The 23,560-nt window shown below is 33.2% G+C and overlaps 1 protein-coding gene across 3 annotated transcripts in view; it reads left to right on the forward strand.

Annotated features, from left to right (window-relative positions):
• Hasp (Hig-anchoring scaffold protein) overlaps positions 1-23,560 on the forward strand; it is a 278,761-nt gene that overhangs the window by 44,040 nt on the left and 211,161 nt on the right. For all 3 annotated transcript variants that reach the window (XM_065500848.1, XM_065500847.1, XM_065500846.1), the window contains exons 2-5: positions 4,983-5,255; positions 5,340-5,519; positions 22,550-22,741; positions 22,809-22,985. In XM_065500848.1, coding sequence (XP_065356920.1) covers positions 4,983-5,255; positions 5,340-5,519; positions 22,550-22,741; positions 22,809-22,985 — 822 coding nt within the window. The remainder of the gene's footprint in view (positions 1-4,982; positions 5,256-5,339; positions 5,520-22,549; positions 22,742-22,808; positions 22,986-23,560) is intronic.

Here is a 23,560-nt window from a genome sequence, read left to right on the forward strand (position 1 = left end):
AAAGCAGGTGCCGACATAATGCTGTCAGTTTCGCCATCGGAGCTAGGACTCATATCAAACTGTGTAACTTCCCTTGAAATGTGGCAAAAGTTGGAGAGTACATTCCAATCAAAAGGACCAGCCCGAAAAGCCACCCTCCTGAAAAGAGTAGCGTTGGCCCGTATGAAAGACGGTGAAAATGTTAGAGAACATTTAAATGATTTTTTTGATGCCGTATCAAAGCTGAAGGAAATTAATGTTGTTGTTGGTGATGATTTATTGAAGCACAAGAAACAAAATAAAAGCAACAACAATGCAACAAACACAAACGAGAAGAAAAAGTTTACTTGTTTTAATTGCGGCAAGGTTGGGCATTTCGCGAGAAATTGCAAAACAAAACAATCGAGACAAGCAGATTCATGCCATGTAGGAGAAAGAGCAATGCATAACACAACAGAGACAACAATGATTTCTTTATGTAAAAACGGTTACTGGTGTCTTGATAGTGGTAGTACGTCGCACATGAGTGCAAGCAGAGGCGAATTTTCTAATTTCAAAGAATTAGAAAAGACGCTGAATTTGGCAAACGAGAATACAGCGAAGATAACTGGCGTTGGCAACATGAAATTCTGTTTAAATGAGAGAGGCCGTGAAGAGCGTATTAACGTACATGACGTTTTTTATGTTGAGGATTTAAGAGAGAATTTGCTATCGATTTCAAAATTAACGGATAAAGGCTATGATGTTTGTTTTTATAGAGAAGAGGCGCATATAATAGGGAACGGGGAAATTATATTAACGGCCAAACGTATTGGAAATCTATATTATCTTGTGAATTCTGAGTATTTTGCTGGTGCAGTAAATAGTGTGAGCAATATTGATATGTGGCATTTTAAAATGGGCCACTTAAACGAACGTGACTTGAAAAATATGGCGAAGGAGAATTTGGTGCATGGTATGCAAATTAACCGGAACGAAAGACTTTCAACTTTGTATTACCGAAAAACAGGTTCGTGAAGCGAAGAGTAGTGATCAACGTACTAAGGACGTATTGGAGATTGTCCACAGTGATGTGTGCGGACCAATGAGAATTCCCTCCCATTCTGAAGCAAGATATTTCGTGACTTTTACTGATGATTACTCAAGATATTGTGAAATTTTTGTACTCAAACAGAAATCTGAAGTACTAAATGCTTTTAGAAAATTTAAGAATACTGCTGAAACATTCACTGGTAAGAGAGTTAAGATGCTGCAATCGGATAATGGCCGTGAGTATTGCAACCGTGAATTTGATAAATACTTAGAGAACAATGGAATTATTAGGCGTCTGAGTGCTCCCCATACACCACAACAAAACGGCGTATCTGAACGCAAAAACAGGACGCTCCTCGAGATGTCTAGGTGCATGTTGAAGCATGCTGGTGCTCCACCAGAGTTTTGGGCTGAGGCAATTAACACTGCCTGTTACATTAGAAACCGATGCCATACGAAATCGTTAAATGGTGAAATACCTTATAAGTTATGGTCTGGTAAAACTCCTTCACTCAAACACATGAATGTATTTGGTGCTAAGGCATACGTTTTGATTAAGGGTATCTCGAAGGGGAAATTCGATTCCAAATCAGAGGAATGTGTTTTAATGGGTTACTCAAATGAAGCCAAAGCCTACCGTTTATGGTCCCCCAGAAAACGCAATATTATAATAAGCCGTGATGTAAAGATATTGGACGAAATGTATTTCGAGAGTGAATACGAAGATATCTGTAACGATGGTTCGCAAGATGTGATTGAACTTAAGGCCGATCATTTAGAACCACCACGTGAAAACACACCAACGACTTCAACGGAAAATCACCAAAGTGATAGTGATTCTGAATTCGAAGGTTTTGAAGATTGCAACTTAGCTTTTTCCGAGGATCCAGCTACAGTTGCCGAGGTAATGCAAAATGGTGACGAATCGTGGATTAAAGCAGTCGAGGATGAATACGTCGCTCAATTACTAAATAGTACGTGGGAGATAGTTGAACGTCCGAATAATAGAAAAGTAATTGGTAATCGTTTTGTATTTCGAACGAAAGATGTTAACAAGAGAAAAGCGCGACTGGTAGCCAAGGGCTGCTCACAGCGTCCAGGAGAGGATTTTTTTGAGACCTACTCTCCAGTAGTACGATCAACGTCGGTGAGATTAATGTCTGCTTTATCAGCCAAACTAAATCTTGAGATCCATCAAATGGATGTCGTTACTGCCTACCTCAATGGTGAACTGGACGAAGAGGTGTACATGGAGATACCTGAAAATTTGGTAAACGTGTTGGAGAAAGTAAATGCCGGTGAGACGATTGGTTCTTGTACAGAACAATCCAGACAAATCAAAAATGATGCGAAAAAGTGGCTGGACGCATATAAAAACTGTGAGTATCCTGTATGTAAAATAAGAAGAGCACTATATGGTCTTAGACAATCCGGTTTAAAATGGTACCAGAAGTTGACAACAAAATTAAAGGAACTTAAGCTCAAGCCATCCAAGCATGACCCATGCTTATTCGTTTTAAAAGAAGATCGGAAAATTGTACTTCTTACCGTATACGTTGACGATTTATTAATAGCCTCTAATGATGAATATTTGGTGGATGAAATTAAGAAATCGCTAGCCGAATCTTTTGAGATGAAAGATCTCGGGCCCGTGGAATTATGTCTGGGAATTGAATTCGAACAGAATATTGATGAACGCACCGTATATTTAAGCCAACGAAATTATACTGAATCTATATTGAAAAAATATAATATGAGTGAATGTAAACCCATCCGGGCTCCCATGATGACGAATTGTAAACTTGAAAAACCAAAGGACGTCGATGAAGATGTCATGTCGAAGTATCCCTATCAAAATCTTATTGGTGCGCTGATGTATTTAGCAGTTAACACTCGCCCGGATATTGCATACTCTGTAAATTTCTTGAGCCAATTCAATACGAATTTTAATGAGGAACATTGGCAGGCCGCTAAACGTGTTTTAAGATATTTGAGGGGCACATTGAATTGTGGTCTAATGTATCAACAAGATGATACCCAACTCTATGGTGTAGTCGATGCTGATTGGGGTGCTAACCTGACAGACCGCCGATCATATTCCGGTTACGCTTTTATCTTGTCAGGGGCAGCTGTAAGTTGGGAGGCGCGTAAACAACGAACAGTTTCCCTATCCAGTACAGAATCTGAATATTTGGCCATATCAGAAGCAACAAAGGAGGCTCTATATCTGAAAGAGCTTTTACACGAGATCGGTTTGGAATGCGAAACTGTAATATTATTTAATGATAGTCAGAGTGCTCAAAAGCTAGCAACCAGTTTCGGATTTCACTCCCGTACGAAACATATTGATGTTCGACACCACTTTATAAAGCAGAAACAGCAAAGCGGCGACATCAGCCTTCAATATATGCCAACTGAAGATATGCCAGCAGACGTGTTGACGAAGGCTCTATGTGCCGAGAAACATTCCAAATGTATTGCTGCCTTGGGAATGACTTAAGCCGAATGTCATTGATGTTACCATTCTCTATACTTCGAGGGGAGGTGTTGGAACATGCGAAGTATTTCGAATATTGGCAACACTATTTATTTATTTTCTTTTTATGACATTTATTGTTTCATTCCCTTTTCACACTTTTGAATTGCATTTACTTTGTAACTGATTTTATCTTAGTCTTAAGTTTACGCTGACAAATAAGGCACGCATTTGAATTAAACGATAAGGAAGAGCATTTTATTCTAACAGATTATTATATATGTATACATACATGGAATCTACTAGTAGGGTGCGGATTTATATGCAAATTCATGTTTTTTCTGTAACGTCTAAATACAATGTCGACTAATTATCTATCCGAATCGGACATTTTGCTGTAAAATGGCATCGATTTGTTAGTGCATATTTTGTTATATTTTACTTCAAAATGCATATTTATGTACATATGTATATGCATATTATCCAAGTTTTTAATTAAAATATATTTTTTTGTCGTCAGTGGGCAATATCTAGACAAAAATTTGTTTATCGAATTTGTTATAGGAATATCATCAAATGTTATCGACTAACTTCTTTCGACACCGAAAAACAAGCATTATATAATTACTTTTGCAATTTAGTTTTAAAAGAATCGAAATGTGTATATAATTGTCGTTCTAATAAGTTATACAAGATAAAAATTAGTTAAAAAATTTTAAAGTTATTAAAAAATCGCCAGGCCATTAACGTGTCTCAGGTCCCTAGAACAAGAAATGTAGGAACAAAATTAACATATTTTGAGAAATATTAAAACAAAAGTTTATTCTTACTTAAAATATATCTGTATTTACTTGTATATGAATATTTATCTTCATCAAAAAAAAAATATTTTTTTTAACGGCAGTTTCAAATTTTTAAAAATTTTGCTAAACAAATTTCAGAATTTCATTGATTTATTTACAACATAATAGGGAATAAAAATGTGAAAAAAGTATGTCAATACCTCCTATAGTTTTTCCGTACCTGCGATATAAATTTTTCGATTTTCGAGAAAAACTAATTTTTTGGCCATATTTCGGCGAATGATCCCAATTTCCTTACTGTTATTAATTTTAAGTAAAATCTGTTCAGAATATTATATTCCAGGTAATTTTAAATATAGTCTGAAAGTTTTCCTAAAATCGGAAAACGTTAACCCTTAAATCGTAAAATTTTTCAATATTTGGAATTTCTAATGGAAAGATAGCGAAATATTATATATTTTTGTGCCGATTTTGATGAAACTTAAGGCAAATATAAAATGAAGTCTAGTATTTATAATAACAGCACAAAAATGCAAATTAACTCTTAAGAGCACTTGGGGTCAAAATGAATGTGTTTTTCGTGATTTTAAAAGTTCAGGGTCATTTGGACCACAAGTGCTATTACGGGTTAATTTCCAATTGTAGAATTTTTCCATATACTAACTATGTATTTAAATTTATGTATCTTGCAGTTTTATCTGTACCGGTAACGCCAACGGAAATTCCTCAGGATGATGAAGATGACGATTGGGATGACGATGACGAGTCATCTGAAGTTGATGATGATGGTCGTGTTTATAAAAATCCGCGCAATTCACCATCGTCCGATTGTCCGCGTGACGAGGAGCAAGCTACTTTACTCGGTCAAAAATGTTTAAGGAAATGTTCTTCCGATGAAGATTGCAAAAGTAAGAAAAAGAAGTGCTTATGTGATGGCGTATGTGGAATGTCTTGTATTAAACCAGGTATATATTCTATTACATTGTTCCAAAAACCTACATATGTATGTATGCATATAAATGTTTTTTTTTATTTTTGTGTGCCTACAGATAGAGAATGTCCGGAACTTGCTCAGCCAACATTGGGTCAGGTTACTGTTGGAGGTCGACATTTTGGTGCCAGGGCGTCATATTCCTGTCCACACGGCTATCATGTGGTGGGTCTTCAAAGCCGGCTATGTCAAGCAGATGGGAATTGGGCGGGTGCGGAGCCAGCCTGCAAACAAAATAGTACGTACCTATCGAATTTAATAGATTGCAATGCTTTAGGTCATACTTGTTTCGTTTTCATTTAAAGATATATGCCTTATTGAGCTGTTTGCTTAAACTAATAGGGTTTTTATTTCTTAACACCTCAATCTCCATCATACCTCAATACTTACGAGTTTTTTATTATTTTGCAATGCATTGAAAACATTTGATTTGGAGTACATATTAAAGAAAAACTGATGTACTTGTTCTTAAACTATCAATATTTCTGTAATTGACAGCGAACGCCTCAAAAACAAAAATTGGCTTTAATTTGCTGTTTTTTTTATAAATATAATTTCTCTTAGCCCCTGTCTATACATGATAAATATTTATAATAAAAATAAATGACGCACAAACAATTTTGTCATAACGAATAGAGTGTCCAAAAAACCGGCAAATTTGAAAAACCGGTTTCCGGTTTAACCGAAAAAGTGTGTTTTTGAAAAAACCGGTTTTGATTATTGCCTTTTAAAAAAGCCGGTTAAACGGTTTCGGTTTTTATCTTAAAAAAAACCGGTTAACCGATTTATATCAAATTTTTATTTAATATGAAAAAGGTCTCCTTATATTTTTTTTTTGTTTGTGGACGCTAATAAGAAATTTGTTAAGAATTGTGTACTAAATCTTCGGAAGTTTAGCATTTTTGAATTCCTAAGGCTCTATCTTTATGCAATTATTTTATATCTTTTACGAAATATTGTCAAATGCTATAATTTTCTATAAAATAAATCAATATTTTTAAAAATGGTATCAAAGTTTTTCATATATATGATTGAATGAGCTTTAGAAAATATATTTCATTAAAACCGGTTAACCGTCTTACAAAAACCGGTTTGTCAAAAAACCGAAAAGTTAAAAAAACCGAAACCGGTGGAGTTTACAAAGATGAAAAAACCGGTTGACCGGTTTTGGATACTCTAATAACGAAGCAATAATACTAATAAATGGAGACTACAACTGATAATTTTTTATTTAGACAACCATTTTGAAGTTTATCATGATAAAAATTTATCAGGTACATATAACCAGGGGGTTAATATATTATTTCATTATTGTTAGTAAAATGAGACCCTGTATTAAAGATCCTAATATGTTTTGTTACATTTGTGGCGAATACCCGTAAATTAAAAATTCACGATATTTGAAAACCGATAATGAAGCTTTTCTATTGTTGATTCAAATTATATTCAAATGTGTATTAAGAAATAAGATTTAACCCCATTTTCTCAATTTCTGGTTATCGTTTTTCGTAACGATATACCTCCGTTACTCGCAACTGATCTAGCTGATACAGGCAAAAATTTTTGTATTGTAAATTTTTTTAATTACCCTAAATTTTAAGCTATTTTTTGATAAAATAAAATTTTTACTGCAATTTTTTTTATTGCTCTTTTAAATACATTGGCCCATAATCATAGTCAAACACTAAAGTCGGTTCTTTTTAGAAACAACTTTAAAATAAAAACCTGCTTTTTATTATTTTGCAACTATAGTGAATATTAAAGTGTGTTTTAAATTGAACCGACTTTAACTGGGTGCCACCTCAAATGTAGAAAATGTTTTCATACAATATACAACAAAAAACAGACAAGTGGCAACGCTGAACAGCTGACATACAAAATTAAAAAAAAAATACAAAAAACGTAACGTGAGCCAAGATAGCGTCGACGAGATAGCGTCGATTTTGGGAATTTAAAAAACCGGGAAGTCAAAATACCCAATTTATGGGAATTAAGAAAATCGGGAAGTAAAAATACCCAATTATATAGTAATATTAATGCAAATGAAAATAAAAGCAAAAAACATAAAACCTAAGAAATACTAGAAAACTATAATTTAATTTTAACAAAAATTACTAGTTGGAATTTAGGTATAAGAAGGTTAATCAAAAATGGGAAGTGGCTCGGTACAAGCCATATATATTATGAAAGTAGACAGTTTTTGGAACATAATGAGACAATCGTGCTAAAAATCGTGTGAATGGTTCCAGAGAAAAATAGGTGCCTCCAAAATGACCAAAAAAAATCGTTGCTGATTTATTACGGGAAACATGGGAAGTGGCTCTGTACAAGCCATATATATTATGAAAGAAGACAGTTTTTTGAACATAATGAGACAATCGTGCTAAAAATCGTGTGAATGGTTCCAGAGAAAAATGACTTCCTCCAAAATGGCCAAAAAAAATCGTTGCTGATTTATTACGGGACACATGGGAAGTGGCTCGGTACAAGCCATATATATTATAAAAGTAGAGGGTTTTTGGAACAAAATGAGCCAATCGTGCTAAAAATCGTGTGAATGGTTCCAGAGAAAAATAGGTGCTTCCAAAATGGCTAAAAAAAATCGTTGCTGATTTATTACGGGACACATGGGAAGTGGCTCGGTACAAGCCATATATAATATGAATGTAGAGGGTTTTTGGAACAAAATGAGCCAATCGTGCTAAAAATCGTGTGAATGGTTCCAGAGAAAAATGACTTCCTCCAAAATGGCCAAAAAAAATCGTTGCTGATTTATTACGGGACACATAGGAAGTGGCTCGGTACAAGCCATATATAATATGAAAGTAGAGGGTTTTTGGAACAAAATGAACCAATCGTGCTAAAAATCATGTGAATGGTTCCAGAGAAAAATAGGTTCCTCAAAAATGGCCAAAAAAAATCGTTGCTGATTTATAACGGGATACATGGGAAGTGGCTCGGTACAAGCCATATATATTATGAAAGAAGACAGTTTTTGGAACATAATGGGATAATCGCGCTAAAAATCGTGTGAATGGTTCCAGAGAAAAATTACTTCCTCCAAAATGGCCAAAAAAAATCGTTGCTGATTTATTACGGGACACATAGGAAGTGGCTCGGTACAAGCCATATATATTATGAAAGTAGACAGTTTTTGGAACATAATTAACCAATCGTGCTAAAAATCGTGTGAATGGTTCCAGAGAAAAATAGGTTCTTCCAAAATGGCCAAAAAAAATCGTTGCTGATTTATTACGGGAAACATGGAAAGTGGCTCGATACAAGCCATATATATTATGAAAGTAGACAGTTTTTGGAACAAAATGAGCCAATCGTGCTAAAAATCGTGTGAATGGTTCCAGAGAAAAATGACTTCCTCCAAAATGGCCAAAAAAAATCGTTGCTGATTTATTACGGGACACATAGGAAGTGGCTCGGTACAAGCCATATATAATATGAAAGTAGAGGGTTTTTGGAACAAAATGAACCAATCGTGCTAAAAATCGTGTGAATGGTTCCAGAGAAAAATAGGTTCCTCCAAAATGGCCAAAAAAAATCGTTGCTGATTTATAACGGGATACATGGGAAGTGGCTCGGTACAAGCCATATATATTATGAAAGAAGACAGTTTTTGGAACATAATGGGATAATCGCGCTAAAAATTGTGTGAATGGTTCCAGAGAAATATTACTTCCTCCAAAATGGCCAAAAAAAATCGTTGCTGATTTATTACGGGACACATAGGAAGTGGCTCGGTACAAGCCATATATATTATGAAAGTAGACAGTTTTTGGAACATAATTAACCAATCGTGCTAAAAATCGTGTGAATGGTTCCAGAGAAAAATAGGTTCTTCCAAAATGGCCAAAAAAATCGTTGCTGATTTATTACGGGAAACATGGAAAGTGGCTCGATACAAGCAATATATAATATGAAAGTAGAGGGTTTTTGGAACAAAATGAACCAATCGTGCTAAAAATCGTGTGAATGGTTCCAGAGAAAAATAGGTTCCTCCAAAATGGCCAAAAAAAATCGTTGCTGATTTATTACGGGACACATAGGAAGTGGCTCGGTACAAGCCATATATATTATGAAAGTAGACAGTTTTTGGAACATAATGAGACAATCGTGCTAAAAATCGTGTGAATGGTTCCAGAGAAAAATTACTTCCTCCAAAATGGCCAAAAAAATCGTTGCTGATTTATTACGGGACACATGGGAACCTATTTTTCTCTGGAACCATTCACACGATTTTTAGCACGATTGGTTCATTTTGTTCCAAAAACTGTCTTCTTTCATAATATATATGGCTTGTACCGAGCCACTTCCCATGTATCCCGTTATAAATCAGCAACGATTTTTTTTGGCCATTTTGGAGGAACCTATTTTTCTCTGGAACCATTCACACGATTTTTAGCACGATTGGTTCATTTTGTTCCAAAAACCCTCTACTTTCATATTATATATGGCTTGTACCGAGCCACTTCCTATGTGTCCCGTAATAAATCAGCAACGATTTTTTTTGGCCATTTTGGAGGAAGTCATTTTTCTCTGGAACCATTCACACGATTTTTAGCACGATTGGCTCATTTTGTTCCAAAAACCCTCTACTTTTATAATATATATGGCTTGTACCGAGCCACTACCCATGTGTCCCGTAATAAATCAGCAACGTTTTTTTTTTGGCCATTTTGGAGGAGCCTATTTTTCTCTGGAACCATTGACACGATTTTTAGCACGATTGGTTCATTTTGTTCCAAAAACCCTCTACTTTCATATTATATATGGCTTGTACCGAGCCACTTCCTATGTGTCCCGTAATAAATCAGCAACTATTTTTTTTGGCCATTTTGGAGGAAGTAATTTTTTTCTGGAACCATTCACACGATTTTTAGCACGATTGGCTCATTTTGTTCCAAAAACCCTCTACATTCATATTATATATGGCTTGTACCGAGCCACTTCCCATGTGTCCCGTAATAAATCAGCAACGATTTTTTTTGGCCATTTTGGAGGAAGTCATTTTTCTATGGAACCACTCACACGATTTTTAGCACGATTGTCTCATTATGTTCCAAAAACTGTCTACTTTCATAATATATATGGCTTGTACCGAGCCACTTCCTATGTGTCCCGTAATAAATCAGCAACGATTTTTTTTGGCCATTTTGGAGGAACCTATTTTTCTCTGGAACCATTCACACGATTTTTAGCACGATTGTCTCATTATGTTCCAAAAACTGTCTACTTTCATAATATATATGGCTTGTACCGAGCCACTTCCTATGTGTCCCGTAATAAATCAGCAACGATTTTTTTTGGCCATTTTGGAGGAACCTATTTTTCTCTGGAACCATTCACACGATTTTTAGCACGATTGTCTCATTATGTTCCAAAAACTGTCTACTTTCATAATATATATGGCTTGTACCGAGCCACTTCCTATGTGTCCCGTAATAAATCAGCAACGATTTTTTTGGCCATTTTGGAGGAACCTATTTTTCTCTGGAACCATTCACACGATTTTTAGCACGATTGGTTCATTTTGTTCCAAAAACCCTCTACTTTCATATTATATATGGCTTGTACCGAGCCACTTCCCATGTGTCCCGTTATAAATCAGCAACGATTTTTTTGGTCATTTTGGAGGCACCTATTTTTCTCTGGAACCATTCCCACGATTTTTAGCACGATTGGCTCATTTTGTTCCAAAAACCCTCTACTTTCATAATATATATGGCTTGTACCGAGCCACTACCCATGTGTCCCGTAATAAATCAGCAACGTTTTTTTTGGCCATTTTGGAGGAACCTATTTTTCTCTGAAACCATTCACACGATTTTTAGCACGATTGTCTCATTATGTTCCAAAAACTGTCTTCTTTCATAATATATATGGCTTGTACCGAGCCACTTCCCACATTTCCCATAATAAATCAGCAACGATTTTTTGGCCATTTTGGATATTTTAAATTACCAAAATCGACGCTATCTCGTCGACGCTATCTTGGCTCACGTAAAAACGTAAACAATAAAAGTAACCGGGACATCTAAAGAAAGAAAGTTGTTTGTTGTGGAAAAATGGAAAAGATAAGATTAATATCATAATTACGATATTTTGGTACTAATTTTATTGATAACTGTTCAATAATTGCAAAATCTCTACCAATATCTTGTAACTTAAACATTTTGTACTTTGTGACGAACTTTTTTACTCGGCGAAGAACAGCAGATGCTGTTGTTAAACGAGTTAAAAACAACTTCAGCTAGTTTTATATTTAGAGTCGACTTCAGCGTCAGAAGTATACTTTAACTTGTCTATGATAGACCTAAAGTCCACCCTTAAGTAAAGTCGAGTTTAATTCTCTTAAAATGTACTCTATTTTTGACTATTGGTGTTTTCTTTTCTGGCATAAATGCTGCATTTATTCTGCCTTTTACCTTTCTTTGTGTTCTTTTCTGAAAAAAATGTAGTTTGGTAGTGTTCTTTTCTAATAATGTTACCCTAAAACCCTGAAGATATGCTACATGTTTCACCCTCAATTTTATCAAAGGGTTAGAAATGCACCACTTTTTTTGTAAGCAAAAAGTATAGTTTTTTAATATTTAGTAGCTACATAAAAGAAAATTGCATAAATGGTAATGATTTTGTTCTATTGTGATCGTTAAAAATGAAACACATTATGAGGGTATGGGTAACATTTAATAAATGGTACACAATATATAGGCAACATTTTGTGTCTGAAAAGAAAACACCATATGATTATCGGCCATTGCATTTAATATTAGGTGTATTCGCGTATTTTCCAGTAAAAAATATCCAGTAACTTTATTTTAGAGAGTAAAAATAAATTACTCTCAATCTGAAAATAATCAAAAAAAAAAGTACGCGAACAACAATTTGTAAAAATTAGTTATTTTATTTATTTTTTTTATTTATTTATTATTTTTTCAACAACCTAGCTTATTGGCCATAATCGGTTATAAATTTCTACCTAATTTTATTATAAATCAATTTAAAACATTTGTTTTGTGTTATTTAACTTTTTTTCTTTGCAAAACTTGTAATTTGTATTAATTTTCAACGCATTGCAACCATATGTTTTAAACATATTTTTTATGTTGATATTTTTTACTGGACAAAAAATGTCCAGTATAAACTATCATGTCTCTATTTATGAACTTTCACTTTTAACACTCACTTGCTCTCTCGTTACAAGTTTTTAAAAGTAAACGAACGGAATCCCGTAACTTCCAGTGATAATTTGTACAAATTATAAAGTACGCGAACACTACCATTGTTTTTATGTTTTCGAAATAAAAAGTGAAGAGATTATTTTCAAACCCGAATTTTTTTATTGATATCAATTTGATACATTGCGACTAGTCTCGATTGAAAATGATTGCGACTAACGGAGGGTTAAAATAATTTTTGTATGAGAACTGTTATTATTTTAGGATGTAAAATTTCGGGATTTTATCTAAATATTAAATATTTATCTAATTTCTCATTTGAATTAGAGTTGTGTAATTAATGAATGACCTAGTACAATTGAACTATTCACTCAACTAAGCGAAGTGAATCGTTCATCGTATTGATCATTTACAGCTCAGCCTAAGCTGTTTTTTTATCATGCACTATGTTTCCTACGTGTAAAAATTTTCGGGAATATATTAAAACACCGATAATATTTTTTCTACAAACATTATTCGTGTAGAGATTTACCTTGAAATCCATGTAGGACAGGGCCAATTATAAAGCAATACCCATCATATTCCGCAAACTGGTCTATTATTATATGGGAATTATTTTTGATTTAAGTGTTTTTCATGTGTATGCCGAATTTTGGACACACAAACATATCTGAAATTAAATTGAACTCTTTACATGCTTATTAAAGAGACTTCAGAGATTTTCGCTGCTATTTAGATAACATGCTTATATGGGGCTAGGTGAAATAATGAACCGATTCAAATTGATTTTTGTAGGATTCTTTTTTAAATAACATATTCTAAATTTTATTAATTTATCTACATGATTGCCACCATTCTGTTATTCAAAATGGTATTTATTTATATTCATAAAAAATCTTACTAAATAATGACTAAATTATAAAACAATTTAAAAAAAAAAATTAACAGTGTCCTTCCCTGAATTAAGCGCCACTGTTTTAACATAACGTTTGTTCTTTCAAAATTATTTTTTTTTTGTTTTTTTACTGCGAATAATATATAAGAATGAGAACTCGCAAAAAACTATATAAATATAACATAAATTTTTGGGAATATATTGTTACGTTTTAATCTTTTCAAAACGTTGCACAGTGGTATGAGAATAAAAAAAGAGGGAAATAAATCTGTAACTTCTAAACCCTTACGCAGATTTGAATGAAATTTTACATGCACAAAGAGGAAGTGTAGTCGAGTTTAAGTTTTGAATTTGGACCATCATAGCTTGAAAAACACAGCACTCTTTAAGGCACTCAGTTGATGTTTATTCAAATAGCGTCTCTGATAAACTCACTAACGACTGCAACCTCTGAAACTATTAATAACACTGCCATCTGCATTCGTGTAATGCTTCTTGATACGACTGCTGGTTGTTTCTTATAGGGGGGTCAGACGGCATGTATTGCTTGTGTATTGGGACATGTATTCGATACATATGGAATTCCATGTGTATGTCAAAATTCACGTTATACATGTGATTCATAATTTCCACGTTCAAACGTACATATGTAATTGCATGTGACATAACCTCTATTAGTTTATATGTATGTTGTTTTTAACAATATATTTATTTAAAACATTTTTAAATCACAATATATATATTTAATGCAATGAAATTTATTTTGTTATGATTTTTCTTTACTCTTTTTTGTTTTGTTTTTTTTTTATTTTGCACTCACAGTGTTGTATTTCAAAATACAACTCTGTTATACACACGAAAATAGAACATGCTCTAATTGCCAAAAATGTCACGAGTAATACACATGTATTTTACATACACAAAGTTTCATATGGATCACACGGCATGTATATGTTTACATATGGAAAAATGTCCCAATACATGGCACAAAACACAAGCAATACATGCCGTCTGACCCCCTTTTAGCGGTGAAACATATCTGGTTCGCTTTCTTGGCGCTCTACAGTTTCGCTGAATATGACCAATTTTACCACAGTTATAACATTTAATTTTGGCTTTACATTAAGTGTGTTCGCGTACTTTCCAGTAAAAATTATCCAGTAACATTAATTTAAAACGTAAAAATACATTACAAAAATGTCCATTTTCTCTATCTACGAACTGTCACTTTTAACACTCTCTTGCTCTCTCGTTACAAGTTTTTAAAAGTAAACGAACGGAATCCCGTAACTTCCAGTGATAATTTGTACAAATTATCAAGTACGCGAACAAACTGCCTCTTTTTGACATTGAACATTATTCAAGTCCGACACCTTTTTATCAATGCCATCCACTCTGTTGTTAATAACATCAGACACTTTCTGAATTTTCTTATCTGTGGCTCTAGAAGATTCTTGAAGTTATGTTAGAAGTTTATCGTTGATTACTCTGAATGTTTCTTTAACTTCAGCCAACAGCTTCTCGTTGTTTACTTTAAAAATTTCTCAAACTTCAGCTAGAAGCTTCTCGTTTGCATTTTTTCCATCATAGCCGCGAACATTGTGCTTGAATCTTCTATTTCTCCCATATACTCGAATTCGTAAGCACCGATGTCAATATCACGGCGCTTAAATTCATCCATGAGCCTCTTCTGCAATTCCGCCTTATTACCTGCTGTTGGTAACTCCAACATACTCAGTTCTTTCTTGAGTTGTTCAACTTTTATTTCCTCAAACTTTTAACCTTTTCAAAACGTTTGTTTATTTCCTTTAAATAAACCGGATACTTTTGATTGCAAATAAAAGCCGCTTAGTAGTTTAAAAAATGTAACTTTTTATTTATTTAAAATGTAAAACAACAGAATTAAATAGTCACTCAATGTTTTATTTTATACACGTTTATAAATTCTCAGAAATACATACACACTTTATAATGTACACGAATTCACTTGAAAAACACAGCACTCTTTAAGGCACTCAGTTGGTGTTTATTCAAATAGCGTCTCTGATAAACTCACTAACGACTGCAACCTCTGCCACTATTTATAACACTGCCATCTGCATTCTAAATTGCTCTTTAACTGTCTAGAGCTTTCTAATACATACGCCATCTGTGGTGTACTTTCTACAATGCTCTTTAACTGAATATTCGAATTCGAATATACGGTCGCAGCAAACAGCGTTGACAACTTACGATCATTGGTCAAAGATCCCAGAGGTAGAGCATGCGGAGGCTCGGCAATTTTAATAAAAGCTCGAATAAAACACTACTTAATGTGTGATTTTTGCGAAGATTATCTTCAAGCTACTACAATCTGTCTTGAAGATTTTCATCGAAACTTAGTGATTTCATCGATATACTCACCCCCAAGATTCTCAATTACAGAAAGTCAATATAATAGATTTTTTAAATCACTAGGCCCCCGTTTCCTGGCTGCTGGCGATTATAATGCTAAGCACACATTCTGGGGATCACGACTGATTACCCCTAAAGGTCGTGTTTTGTTCGACTCAATTTCTAAAATGGGTTTGCATGTGCTTTCGAGCGGCCAACCTACTTACTGGCCTACTGACCCACGAAAAATACCGGATGTTATTGATTTTAGCGTGATGAAAAATATCCCTAGAGAAATGATTCAAATTGAATCCTCGCTGGAACTATCTTCAGATCACTCACCCACTATTATTACTTTATTGAGCCCCCTAGAAATTGTATCCCCGACTGGTAATTTAGCGATGGCAGGCACAAGAATAAATTGGCTCAAATATAAAAAATACCTCAGTACACATTGCTCGGAAAACATACCGCTAAGAACACCAGAAAACATCGATCACTCTCTTATCAATTTCGATAAAAATCTCAGAATGGCTGCTCAACATGCTACCCAAACACCCCGACAACTCAGATATAATAGAATTAATTCTGCAGATGTCGAACGGCTCTTAAATGAAAAAAGAAGATTTCGAAGAGAGTGGCAATTGCACAGATCACCCCAACTAAAATCGAAGCTTAAAGATTGTATAAAAAGACTTAAAAAGCTCTTGGAATTTCGAAAAATGGAATCATTGAATAAATATTTAGAAAGCCTGGACGCAACCCCGCAATCGGATTACTCATTATGGCGAGCAACAAAAAATCTTAAAAGACCCGTTATATGTAAGTCCCCCTTGCGAAATTCAAGTGGTGGTTGGGCAAGAAATGATACTGAAAAAGGGAATCTGTTTGTTAATCATTTAAAAAAAGTATTTACACCGAACACATCAAACGAAGCAATTGAGTTGCCACCTGTTGCACCCTATTTTGGAGCAGCCGTACCCCTACGTTTTGAGATTCGAGAGATCGAAAATGCTATTGCTGATTTAAATCCCAAGAAAGCGCCTGGTATGGATAAGATCAGCAACAAGATGCTTATGGAGCTACCCCGGATAGCAATAAAAATAATTCTTTTTATTTTTAATGCTATATTACGACTTGAATATTATCCTCCAGAATGGAAGGTTTCACTGGTTACCATGATACCCAAGCCGGGAAAAGATCACACAAAAGTAGAATCATACAGACCCATCAGCCTATTGTCTAATATATCAAAGCTATTTGAGAAGATACTTATGAACAAGTTGTACCCGATGTTAACTGAAAACAATTGTATTCCGAATCATCAATTTGGATTTAGAAGAAAACACAGTACTATCGAACAAACCCATAGACTTGTAAATATGGTGAGAAAAGCGTTTGAAGAAAAGAAATACTGTTCTGCACTCTTCATCGACATCTCTCAAGCGTTTGATAAGGTATGGCATGCTGGATTAATATACAAATTGAGTCAAAATTTACCGGCAAACACACATAAGCTGTTGGAAAGCTATTTAACTGGTCGAACATTTAAGGTTAAAGAGGGAAACTTTTTAAGTACTGCACAACCCATTGAAGCTGGAGTCCCCCAAGGCAGTATCCTGGGACCTTTTTTATATTTGATGTATTCGTCTGATATGCCAACTAACAATCGCACTCATACATCAACATTTGCTGATGATACTGCTATTCTAAGCATTCATGAAAACCCTCAAGAAGCGTCTCGTTACTTACAAAACCACATATTTGAATTAGAAAAATGGTTAAAACAATGGAAAATTAAAGTCAACGAGCAAAAATGTACACATATTACATTTACATTGCGTAGAGAATCATGCCCCCCTATTCATATCAATAACCAAACAATAATTCAACAATCGGAAGTGAAATACCTCGGAATACATCTCGATCGTCGCCTTACATGGAAAAGTCATATAGATGCAAAGTTGACTCAAATGAAATTGAAATCAATTCAAATTAATTGGCTTATTGGCAGAAACTCCACGCTTAGTTTAGATTGTAAACTTCTACTTTATAACATGATCATAAAACCGATATGGTGTTATGGCATACAGTTATGGGGCACGGCCTCAGCGTCAAATGTAGAAAAGATCCAAAGACGCCAAAACAAGTTTCTAAGAATGATCACAGTTGCCCCCTGGTATATCAAAAACGCGAATATACACAAAGATCTAAACGTGCCCATTGTACAAACTGAAATCTCGAAAAACGTACAAAAATATTTAAAAAAACTTGAAGTTCACCCAAACCCGCTGGCCCGCAACATATTAGATAACCGTGGCCACACTCGATTAAGAAGGAGGGACACAACAGACCTAATCTAGAAGGAAGAATGCCAATTTAACCAAAACAAAAACAACCATGAACACAAAATTTTTTCGTCCGGCACTGGCTGGACTAATTAAATAATAATATTAGATATAAGATTTGAACCACTTATTGTTAGTTCATTAAATAATGAAGATACAATAAATAAATGATGAAAAAAAAAAAATTGGTCAACTGAAAGCTTTTATTCAATGTTAATAATGTCCACAGATATGTTACAGTTTGCTATTACAGCACTGTTTGAATTCAAGTACAATTTCGTAATTCAAAGCTCGATACCTATAATTTAATCTGTTTCGTCCCAGAAAAAGTTGTCTGATTTATGCGAGATAATGTTATGAAATTGTGCACTTGCAATTCTATAACAACAAACCTTTTCCTCTCTCATATATTGCTTTCCATGGATGTCATATTGATCTTGGGATTGGTAATATATGCAGGTGTCAAAAATATCACTCCTTGGTTTATATATAGACAAATTTAATTTTTTTATTTCGGCATCGTTCTCTTTATGAGACTCGAATTATTTGGAAAAAACTTCATATACATATGGGGGATTTCATGTCAAGTGAACCAATTTTTAAAATTGATGAAATTTGCACCAACGACAGAAACAATTTTTCAACAAGATCGGTGAAGAACTCTCTGAGTTATAGGGGGTCAAAATTTGACATTTTGGCCAAACATGTGTTTTTTCTCATCCATGTAACTTATTGCCTATTGTTCTTAGCAAAATGTGTCCCAAATAGTTCAGATAGCTATTTCTTCAATCTTTCGAGAAAAAAAATATTAAAAAAAATTACTTTTTTTCAAAATGGACCCTTTTTTCTTAAAAGAAAGCTTAGATACTAGGGTATTCGCTCGACTAATGATCGTTCGATTAATCGAATAATTTCTTACGAATAATTATTCGAACAATTTAAAAATGGCCATTTTCGAATAACGAATAATTCGAACAATTTTATGTAGAATAATCGAATAAAACGAATAAATGTTCAAATATATTTAAATTTATTAAATTGCTTAAAATTTTTCATAACTTCAAATTCAAATAAATAATAAATAATAAAATTGTATTGTTTCTGAAATTCGACAAATAACTAAAGACAAAGGGACTTTCGATCACTGTAGATGATTATTCCAATAGCTCCTTCTATAAGTGTTAAATATTACTGCAAGAAGTTAGAAATTTAAAAACAAATCTTTCAAAATTTTTAACTTAGGACTTTAACCAATGAAAATAAAAGTTACGGAATAAAATATTTATTATTTAGCTGACAATATATTAGAAGAATCGCAATTAATAATCAAAATGTTAACTTAGATTAAAGTGGAGTTGAACGTGATGGAGAATTTGATTTTGAAACGGTCGTCGAAAGTGATATTGAGGATGACATTTATAATGATTACATTGAAATAGATGAAGGCCATGATCTTAAAATATATGTATGTATATAAGTGATATTATTAACCGCGTACATAAGTGTTGCAAAATATTTAATAAATCGAATGACAAACACAAATATTGCTTTACTTCTTTAATTTGAAAAAAAGTGAAGCTGAAGCACACGGATTGCTCACCAAAGCTTATGGTGAATTTGTTCCACCGAAAGACAAATATCGCCCAGGCCAGCCACAAAAGTTGTGAAACTCAACAAGGAGCTATTCAAGCAAGGAATTTGGATACCATACGAATTGAAGCCGAGAGACCGATTATGCATTACCGAAATTATGTTTGAACGCTATTAGGGAAAATCATTTTGCACCGAATCATTACTTTCGATGAAAAATGGATCCATCACGACAACCCCAATCTATTATGAATCTGACCAGACCATCACAGGGAACCTGTGCCAAATGCAACTGATTTGTTTGAAGCGAGCATTGGCCGAAAAACGGTTCCTTAGGAAAGGTCATCAGCAAACTAAGTGATATTATTAACCGCATACGTAAGTGTTGCAAAATATTTAATAAATCGAATGATAAACACAAATTTTGCAAACTAACGTTTTGTTGCAAGAAAAGCAACAATTTTTTGAACATCGTTGAACATCTTTGTCGAACATGGTAATAAACGTATTTGTAAATGCGTCAATCATGCGCAGCCTGACTTCAAATTAGCCACATTCACTGACGATATCAAACTTTGGACAGATACCCTTTATTGTGTAATTCCCCAAGATCACTTTATTAAGCAGAGATTCGGCAACGTTGATAGAGCTGGATGTATAATACAATTTGTTATAAATAATTTAGAAATAGTGAATAATTAATTTACTAAAGAATTAGTTACTCAATTTATAACCGGAATTAATGAACGACATAAAAGAGTTCTAATACGTTTATATTGTATTTGAATTCAGGATCATGTCCAACTATCTCAAATCTGAGAATATTTCTGTTGAAAATTTAATGATGGACTTTGTTTTCGAATGCTTTTTAACATTATCAATACTTGAATTGTTAACTTTATTTAACGTTATTTTTTTTTGTTTTTCTTTAACAATAAAATATTAAAAAATCTACATCAAAACTTCATTCTTTACTTTTTTAAAAAAAAATAAATTATTCGAATAATTCGATTAATTTTAAATGTGTGATCGAATTATTCGAACAAGTTAAAATCTCTTATTCGAGTTATTCGTTTTATTCGAACAAGAGAAAATTCGAATACCCTATTAGATACCTTCCTTGAAGACCTATTTGGTCGCTTAGTGGGATACGAGTTCGATATCTATCAAAATAAATGTTTTGTAACTCAAAATAAGCTATTTTTGACTTTTTTTGCATAATCAAAAACTTTGTTGACTTTTTCTTTCTAAATGGGCCCTTTTTATTTTTTTTTTGCTCAGAGGAAAGCTTAGGTCTTTTCCTTGAAGATCTTTTTGGTCGCTTAGTGGGATGCGAGTGGGATATCTATCATAATAAATATTTTGAAACTCAAGACATACAATTTTTGAAATTTTTTCCCAAAATGGGAACTTTTTTTAAAATTTTTTTTTGCTCAAAAGAAAGCTTAGGTCCATTCCTTTAAGAGGGATTTAATCGCAAAGTACGATGCGAGTAGGATATATATCAAAATAAATGTTTTGTAACTCAAGATATACAACTTTTTTGACTTCTTTCCAAAATGGAACCTTTTTTTTTAAAGTTTTTTGTATGTTTTCAGTACTAAAGTTCTGAATGTAAGCCATAAGTTTTCTCCGTTTTGTACATTTATTACTATATTTGGTATACAAATTTCCATCAGCATTATGTTTTCCTTGTGGTGCAGTACTTGTATAATACTTTTTTTTCAAATTGATTTATTTTTTTACCTTCACATTATTTTCAAATGAAACACCGTGTTACTAGGTATGATGTCTTCAACTATAACTTTTTAATTACATCTCTTGTCCACAATTGAATTTTTGGTTTGGATATTCAACTAAATCCTTTTCTCTAGTTTATTCATTTAACAAGGTCTTAAGATCGTGTAATAATATTCAAAATATTCATGTTTTGTTTGAAGCACAAACAAAATTTGTTTAAATTATCATAATATATTAATAGCAGGGGGTCGATTCTGGTTCTGTGAAACGGTAAAATGAAAAAAAACTTTTCATTTTCGTTTTCCCGCTCACGATTCCCGTTCTTCAATATGTTTTATTCCACTTGTTCTTTTCATATGAAAACATTTGAATTTATTTATAATTTTTTCAGAAAACGAGAATCAGAAAATATGAAAAAACTTTTCATTTCACCGTTTCACAGAACCAAAATCGACACCCAGACCGTTTGAATCCCCCAAATATTTTTCACAAATATTACTTGTGTATATTCGAGAAATATTGAAAATTATTTTTTTTCTTTGTCAAAACATTCTTTTATTTCTACATTACTCATATTTTTTAGTGATTTTTATTTCATCAAAAACTAACATTAGTTAACATTTGTTTTTGATTTGTATAGAAATACTAAAAAAAATGTTGTAGTTTTTCAATCAAAACCAGAATAAGCCAAAAACTATTAGTTTTTCATTGATGTAAACAGCATATTAGATATAAGAAGAAACAATATGAAATGAAAATTAAAAAAAAAATAGTTTCATTAAAAATAAGCTTTTATTCACTTTTGTTCATAATTTAATAAATTTTGATTTTGACAGCGGCACGGATAGGTTTCCTAATTTCTGTAATAATATTCTGAATTATAATTTTCATGCAAAAAAAAAAAAATTAATTGAAAACCTCAATCTAAAAATACCATCAAATTATTAAATATACTTCAATAGTTCAACTAATAAATTGATAATTTCAAATCGAGGATCATAGAGAAAGACATAGGTTCACATGCATATGTATATTCATTCCTCTTGTCCTATATTACGTACATACATACATATTCATATGTAAATTATTTCAATAATTTTTATTTACATATTTTTTATTTCGAGTTTAGTATATTGTTTGAAACCACCACAAATTGAACATGCCCGTAACTCGGCTCTCCCGGAACAGGAGACATTTGATCTTGATTCAACCGTACAATACCATTGTCACACTGGTTACGTTACAAATGGTTTTCCTCGCGCCAAATGTCTAGCAATTGATGGTCAAGCCAGTTGGTATGGACCGGATATACAATGTGAACGTAAGTTTTTTATGATCAATTCACGACTCTATTAAGCATGAAAACCAATACTGTTTATTTGTTACAGCTCGCTCTTGTGGCCAACCTCCTGATCCGGCTAATGGTTGGCACTCGGGAGAATGTTATACGTACGGATGTAAAATCACATATAATTGTGGCACTGGATATGAGTTGGTTGGAAAACATGAGCGCACATGTCAATCGGATGGCTCTTGGACGCCAAAGGAACTGCCAACATGTGTCTGTAAGTAATTTAATAGATTTAAACATATTACATATCAATGTCTTGCAGAACCTCCTCTTGTTCTACAAATTTTATTTATAACGATACATAATATAGCCGTATATATGTTGACATTTTATATACCAAAAATTGAAAACATAAACTCATCTATAGCATATTTATTTCCATTTCGCAATTGTGCGTTGTTGCGCGAAATTTGCTGTACTACTCATTAATAACAGTTTTTTAAAATTAAATTTTCAAACCTCTTCCCACTATTCTTCATAAAAATTTCAAAATATTTCAATTTATAAAATGAGTTCATTAAGAGTTGGGCAAGAGGAGTTTCTGTTTGATATTGTTAGTTAGCACTTTTTTCAATAAGTTTAAAGAAAAATCCAAACATTTTATGATTATAATTTGTAGATACACTGTTTATCACAATGTTTTTCCTCGTTGAAGGCTTGTTAATTTGGGATAATACAAATGTGTTAAAATCAATAAGTATTTAATAGGGTTATCATTTATTCGAGATTAATTCTGATCAATTAAAAATTCACAATTTTTCAATTCTCTACGAGAGATCGATTAATATA

Source organism: Calliphora vicina, chromosome 2 (assembly GCF_958450345.1).
Source record: "Calliphora vicina chromosome 2, idCalVici1.1, whole genome shotgun sequence".
Taxonomy (NCBI): Eukaryota; Metazoa; Arthropoda; class Insecta; order Diptera; family Calliphoridae; genus Calliphora; species Calliphora vicina.